General features: G+C 34.4%; 1 protein-coding gene across 1 annotated transcript; it reads right to left on the reverse strand.

Moving 5' to 3' along the window:
* Positions 1-559: 559 nt before the first annotated feature.
* LOC136981147 (pancreatic lipase-related protein 2-like) lies at positions 560-5,472 on the reverse strand. Its single transcript, XM_067277419.1, has 9 exons — positions 5,261-5,472; positions 4,367-4,650; positions 3,966-4,221; positions 3,785-3,901; positions 3,071-3,181; positions 2,385-2,627; positions 1,615-1,738; positions 1,304-1,489; positions 560-659 (listed from the first exon to the last, which is right to left on the reverse strand). The coding sequence occupies exons 1-9, from the start codon at positions 5,379-5,381 to the stop codon at positions 566-568; spliced, it is 1,536 nt and encodes a 511-aa protein (XP_067133520.1). The 5' UTR covers positions 5,382-5,472; the 3' UTR covers positions 560-565.
* Positions 5,473-7,471: the final 1,999 nt, after the last annotated feature.

Below are 7,471 nucleotides of genomic sequence, written 5' to 3' on the forward strand. Positions count from 1 at the left end.
TCGATGGAAAATAAATTAAAAATATATAATAAAATTATTTATTGTTATATTTATTACATTACAATAAATTATACAACAATTTATAAGACATTTATCTGTGCTATGAGACCGCTCGCTTTATATCCCCAATTATACCGTTGTATGTAAATTTTATATTACAACAATATATAATGTACTGTAGTTTATTTATCTGTGTGACATTATATTGTTAAAACGCTAATAGTAGGAACGTAATCTCGTTAAACACCCGACTTCATGATCAAAAACTAACTTGGGGTTCCAGATTCGAATTTAGTTCGGTTTCTCTTAATTATCACAGATATGCCATAATGGCCGATCTATTGAAGGTTAGGACATAATGGGCATTGTAACCTGCGCATTGAAGGCATTGTAGCAAAACACAATTGGGTCTGGCTACAATACCTACAATGCCCATGTTCATTATACTCTACTAACATTTGAGTTTTCGCTACCAGAACAATGTAGAATCGGATCTTTAGAATAAAATCTTTAAAATTTGTATTAAAAATTTAGAATTTCTGTATATTTATATAAATTACGAAGTTTAGACATAAATGTCTTCGCAGTTAATTTTTGGTATTCGTGCGGTTTGGTCCGGAAACAAGTGGGTTGCACTTCCACACCATTTTTCTTTAGAGCTGTAAATAAAATAAAATACATAAGTTAAAAGTTTGATGTGAGTTACATCGCGAACCGATCTCTTTGATTATTACTTGGACAAATGGTTTGGTTTTATTCGTTTATGCATCTGAGCGATCTGCCGAAGGAGAATGCTTTCGGGGAGGGAATTTATGGGAAACTGGCTCCTATTTCGGTGTTACTAAAGTGAAGAGAACCCGGAAAATCAACGTGGCCAGCCCGTTGGCAGGGCGCGAACCCACGACCAACTACCAGTTTTCTGTGGTTTTATCACTTGGCTACGACAAATGTCTTTCATTTAAAAAACGCTTGAAAATGGATGTTACTCAATTGAATCGCAACACGACAGTTGTGCGATCTGCCAAGAGGATGCCTCCTCGGAGGATTTTCTATGGGGAAACGGACTCCTAATTAGTCGTTAGACACGGAATAAACCTCGGAAAACTCCATGTGACTGTCGTTCCCATATTTCCCACGTTTTTAGTATCATAAATATAGATTACGTTCTTGTTAATATACGCATTCAACTATATAACGTTGCACAGAGGGCAAAATCGCATTGCATACAGTCATAAGAGAAAATTTAAACAAGTCGTAAACTGAAGGGAATTACTGTACTTTGTTTTTTATTTCTTAATATTACCTTTTGTTTCCAATTGTAATTGGAGTGAGTATGAAATATTTTACTCGAAGATAATTTGTGTTTTTTTCTTTCTTTAAGATATTCGTATGTTCTTTTGGCCAACCTAACCATACATCATGAATACGTTCCAAACGTGTCTGGAGAGTCATTAGGAAGGTGTAGGTAAATTTTGGAAAATGGCCATCTCTAAAGAACAGAATAGAATATTTATTTTTTAAATTATATTATTTAATATGTAAAACAGAATTTAAAATGTAAAATTGTTTAATATTTTATATATTTTTGAAGATAAGAGAAATAATTAACCTTACTTTGTCAAAGAAAGCGTGAATTCCTTCCTCTGCTTCGAATCTTGAATGGTCACGAGAAGTTGTTGATTATCTGCTAGTGTTTTAGATAATCCTTCTAATTCCGTGACAATTTGATATTGAAACACTAAAATTTATTTTAAAATATATTTTTTTAAAACATATTTAACATCTTTATTTAAAAATTTTACTTTAAATTGCATTCGGTAAAATGAAATTTCAGCCAATGCCACATGCTAACACTGATTTGATCTTTTTCTCCATACCTACGTTTCGGCCAGGCCCACAATGCTAATTAGGAACAAGGTTCTGTGGCAAACAACTATGGAAAATTTCTATGGGTTTTCGTCCGGATTCAAATCTGGCCCTCCAGAGCTGTAGCTTGACACTTTAACTGTTTCAGCAGATACCGAGAGGGCCTTCTCAATGCTCACTATATTTATCTTGTATTTGTTAATGAATTTGACAATATGAAGAATGTTCGGACGATTACATATACAGTTTGAGGGAGGTAATCGCGAAAAATATATCCTTGTACACGATGAGATGGAATGGGTCGAGGTATGGGTCTTTTTTTAGTGGCACGAGAATTTGTGCTTGTAAGCCATATAAATAATTTACCAGATAGAAAATATTTGCTAAATTTGTACACTTAAAAGGGGTTTTTCTGCATGTACATCACGGTACACAACAAGGAAAAAGGGCGTCAAAAGTGACTCGTGTAATTAATGGAAAACTAATTTATTTATAAAAGTGTGATGTTGAATACTTACGACAATAAGGGTAATCGCTTCCGGTCTTGAGGTACAAAATTTGTGAAAAGTTCTTTCGAATTTGCCTGTCGACGTTCAAACCCATAGAAAAGCACGGATTATCTTCAGTGCATACGCATTTACCACTGACAAAATCGTTATAATTACCACAGGGAACACCAACGAAACAGTCGGGATACTCGATGGATGCGATGAAATATTCGAAACTCCGAAAATGATTGCAGAAAATTATACTTAAGAAAACTAAAAATAACATATATTTGATATAAAAATAAAAATTAAGTCCAAGTTTTCTACTAATTTTGCTTTTATTTAAGGTATTTTCCTTGTGTTTCAGTTTGCACGCGATAGTCGATCGTTGATATTTCAATTATAATATGATAAGATAATTTATAACGCATTAATAAGTTAAATATTAATAAAATGCACCAAGTACGAGTAGTTAATACGATAAATTTAATTGTTTCTGTTAGCATTCATTTAGGATTATCAGATTTTATCCCTGTTTAATGAGTTATATCTGAATCGCGACAATGCATATTCATATACACGAAAGGTTATATGAATAGAAGTAGTTCGTTATCACGGATATGGATGTTGATATGGTGTTTCATTAGAGTTAAGAAGGAAAATTTTCATTGTTATAAAATTTTTATCTTCACAAAAATGAAATTTATTCAACTTACGATCGTATAAATTAACTGCTTTTATCTTTGGGAATATTTTACATCCTGGATTATAATTTCCTCCGTTGGGATAAAAGTCCAAGTTGCCAACTGCTTCGCTTGTGCCAAGTCCTGTAATAAAATTGTTACATTGTTCGAGAGATCGAGATCAACAGGAATTGTTTCTGCTAGATAACCGAGTGAGCACGTACACGATTGCCTGAAATCAACCAGACTAGTTCAACGTGCTGCAGAAACTGTTGAAACTGTAAGGGATGTGGAATTACGAGGGTCGATAGAGTGTCCGATTGTGGAAACATGAGCATGTTTGTTACGTGAGTAATAGTTACAAAAGGTGCGATTTGACAAAACGTAACAGGAGCCTACATGCACTACAATAGAAATATTTCTTCATAGCTTATTCTCAGCTGGAATATTGCAAAACGTGCTGACTGAGAATCTGACAAGTGTCACCTAAAAAGTTAAATAAGACCACTTCCTGTCCTCATGCTTGCCACAATCTGGCTGAAGTTCGTACTGCAAATTCAGTACATGGATGCCATTTAGCAATAAACTCGAGAACTTTTTTTATGGAAATTTAAGTTGTAAATGTCAATTCATGCATATCCCAGAAACAGTACTCTTTTTGACCGATCGCCATACGTTTTCTCTATTATATATAACAGCCGGGAAAGTAATAATAGAAACTCTAACATAAAGCAATTCGTATCCCACCTTGTATGAAATATTGTCCAGTGTTAGTATGAATATTATCTACTAAGATGGCATCCTTTGCATCTAAACGTACTTCAGAAGAGACATCTCGAAAATAAGGGGCACCAACATCCAAGCCTGAAAATCCCAAAATTAAAATGTTTTCTTTCGAGATTTACGAATTATTATAGAAAATGCTTACCTGTTATCCTTCCCAAACTTTTTATCCTTTTGCCGGCATATCCTGCAATGTGAGCGCCTAAGCTGTGTCCTAAAATATGAAATAATTCGGGTCGAGCGCCATTGATTTCTTGCAGACGTCGAATGAGGAATGCTATCTCTGCACCCACTACTTGGCAGTTTGCCACCGCTTGACGGAAGAATAAAAAAGAACCCAAGGGCCAATCTACTAAAATAATATTGAAGTCACCATTGCTGAGAAATTCATCTTTCATTCTCTGTAAAATCATTAATACTGCCATCAGGAATTAATAATTTAAAGGCCACCTGTTTAAGTCCATGATGATATCCTTAAATGTATACATTTAAGGATATAATCATTATATTTTCAATTTTAGACGAAGTAACTTTCAATTTAATTACCTGCATCCAAGATGTAAAAAAGGAATTATCCATAAAACCGTGGACAATCATCTTAGTTGGCCATCTTGGATTATAATTGGACTTCTCAAGAGTTTCCGGATGATCGGCCTTCAGGATTTCTCTGTGGTCTCGATTTAATGGTGTGTATAATGAGAATATGGTAGGTATCAATTCTCTGTTTTTGGGTAGAAAACTGATCGGGCGATTGATGGGGTGGAAAAATGGTGGTCCATTTCCAAAACACCCTAGATTTTTCATACATTTGATATTGCTGCCTACATTAACTGAAAGCAATCGAGAATTGATTTAAAGCTTTTTGTATTTATAAAACCCTTACAAAAAACCGAAAAGTGAATTTACTTATATAAGAGATTTGGAAATACAACTCTTTAATAAAAAGTACAATTAATATTTAATAAATGCAATAATAGTGCCACTAAAATATTTTGAGTACATTAACATCCGGGAGTATAAATACATTATAGGTCAATGGCTACCCTCTCTTAATACAATAACATTCATTAGCTTCTTATAATTCCTATGTGAAACAGTTAATTATATCTTGTGTTAAAATTTCCGAACGAAATTATTAAATCTGTTGTCTCTTTTTTCAATTCTTCATAATTTAGTTATTAATTTAATTATAAAATTATAATACAGGCAAAACTCTAAAGTGTTAACCATTAAGTAGGAGCTTTGAGTAAAAACAATCACTAGTTCTAATTATATTATTAAATTTATTTAAATTATTAATAAATTGAATATTGTTGCTATTAAATGTAACGATTAAATTAGGTTAATGCCATTGAACTTTTGAGCGCCTCTAGCTACAATACACTTTGAAATGTATAATTTAAATAAAGAATTTATTATATTAGGAAGAGTGATAGTTACCTGTAACATGAATTCCTGGTTTATTTTTGAAGAAAAGTCGATTAATGCTGCAGTTTGATAGATGATGAGTCCATAGTAAAAACAAAAGATAGAGTAGATCTGGTAAGCATGGTGTCTGCATTCCCCACAGCAATTGTATCTGACAGTCTGTAAGAGTGTTGACACAATTATATCTTTCATTACATTCTTTCCGTATATAAAATAGAGTTTCCTTTACGAAATGAAAGTATGCTTCTTTTTCTGGTTGGAGCCGTAAGAAACTTCGCTAACAAAACTTGAAGTAGAATGGTGTATGGAAAAATATGTATTGGTGTTACTGGTGTTACGAGTACCGTACATACATTCGAATATGTTACGGCGCTCGTTAAACTTTATAGATAACAAAATATTTGAATAAAACGGCAATTTAGCCCCTAGAATAGTTAACTGACTTCTGAGTATATAACTTACAATTTATAAGTTTCTGACCATTATAATTTTGTTCATTTATATGTATTATATGACAATATTCTATACGTTTATATAACCAAACTTTTATGCCATTTTAACCAAACATATTAAAAAGGAAAGTAAATTTCGCTTTCCAGGAACATACTGTTTAACATTCTCGACATTTTCTAAGAACGTGATAATCATTTTCCCTGTATTTATTCACGTAATCAATATAATATAATATATTGTTTTAGAAATACAGTATAAGAGATTTTAGTTTCATTTTTAATTCTTCCTTTACGTGGCAAGAAGAGGGCCTTTTGCCATGCCATTTTCAATTTGGCCTAGCTCACAATGAAGGAGGCCGAGTGATTAGGAACGATGTCCGTCATGAAAAATCCTTGGGGCCCAAACTCTGTCTATAATTTATATGTGGGAAAAGGGCATTCTGAGCGGTTAAAGCTTAATCGCCTCCGAAGACCCTTTTAATTCTTTAAGCAACGATCTGTCTCCTGTACTATTCTTATGGAAGAAGATAAACAAATTACATTCTTCTGTACACAAAGTAGTATTAAATTGGAGTAAACTACAAAAGCGGCATCCACTTCGTCACTCATCTTGGAACCGTCAGTGTAAATCCTAAACATGGGATTTACACTGACGTTCCAAGTTGTTCCAAGATGGGTGACGAAATTGGTGCCGCTTTTGTAGTTTACTCCAACTTAGGCCACGAGCTTCACAATCTTTGCTTCTGTCTAGGTACACATTGCTCAATAGCACATGCGGACACTTTAGCTATTTATATGAGCTTAACTCACATTAGGCGTGGGAAGGACAAAAAAACACTACTTACACTATCGCATTTATTCTGACAGTAGGGTAACTTTACACAGGATTGCGAAGTCTGATAGCCGCTTAAAACTCGTTCATCTCATACACCACATTCTCAGACACTTAGACAACAACATTAGAATAGATTTCCAATAGGTCCCGGGTTATGCGGTAGTTCTCAGCAACGAGACCGCTGACCGTCTTGCCAAACAAACTGCAGTCTTCGGTCACTAGTACTTTCAGTTACATTCCTACCTCGTACATCAACAATCACGTCAAGAAGAAAATCTTGACAAGATAGCCAGGACCATTGACACCACTGGTAGCCTCACCTACACTTTCATCCCGAAAAGTTGACACTATTGCGACTCTTCGCCGCTTTTATCCTAGTCACACCCTCACTGGGCTACTTACAAGACACGGCAACTTTAAGCAATACTTGCATAGATTAAACCCCGAGGACAATCCACAATGCGATTGTGATATCCAGGAGGACCAAACACCGCTTCACTTAGTTTTTCGCTGAAATAGGTACAATCACATTAGGGATAGTTTAATGAGAGTTGCTATTCTTGAAGGGTACAACTGGCCTTGCAACCCGCACCAACGTACAATGTTCCATCATCTATTCGCATTCACATTCCTTAGTGGGGCTCTTGAGAGCACTCACTCTAATGGCACGGATAGCAATTAGCTTTCCCTTGCTTTGTTTCAACTGTCGGTATATAGCTGCTTTTCAACTTTGTATTTAATTCTGTCTTTTTACAGTCTAAAATCGGTTATTCTTAGTTCTAAGTTAGATTAGGGACTCTTAGCTTGGTTTCCGGTTAGATTATGATAGGTTAGGTTAAATTAGATTAGGGTTTGTTAGCTTTAGTTGTCTGGTTAGGTTCCTCCTAGGTTATGGTAGGTTAGTTTAGTTAGCGAGTAAGTTAATGTTTAAAAATC

This window comes from Centruroides vittatus, unplaced genomic scaffold, assembly GCF_030686945.1.
Source record: "Centruroides vittatus isolate TY-2023 unplaced genomic scaffold, ASM3068694v2 contig_747, whole genome shotgun sequence".
Classification (NCBI taxonomy): domain Eukaryota; kingdom Metazoa; phylum Arthropoda; class Arachnida; order Scorpiones; family Buthidae; genus Centruroides; species Centruroides vittatus.

What these genes read in the sequence shown, in the direction of transcription:
- LOC136981147 (XM_067277419.1), bottom strand. Translation starts at nt 5,381, where the DNA reads ATGCAGACACCATGCTTACCAGATCTACTCTATCTTTTGTTTTTACTA. An exon ending in AAGCGATTACCCTTATTGTC is followed by an intron (nt 1,739 to 2,384) that starts GTAAGTATTCAA and finishes AATAAATTTTAG; the next exon opens with TGTTTCAATATCAAATTGTC. An exon ending in TTCACGCTTTCTTTGACAAA is followed by an intron (nt 1,490 to 1,614) that starts GTAAGGTTAATT and finishes TCTGTTCTTTAG; the next exon opens with AGATGGCCATTTTCCAAAAT.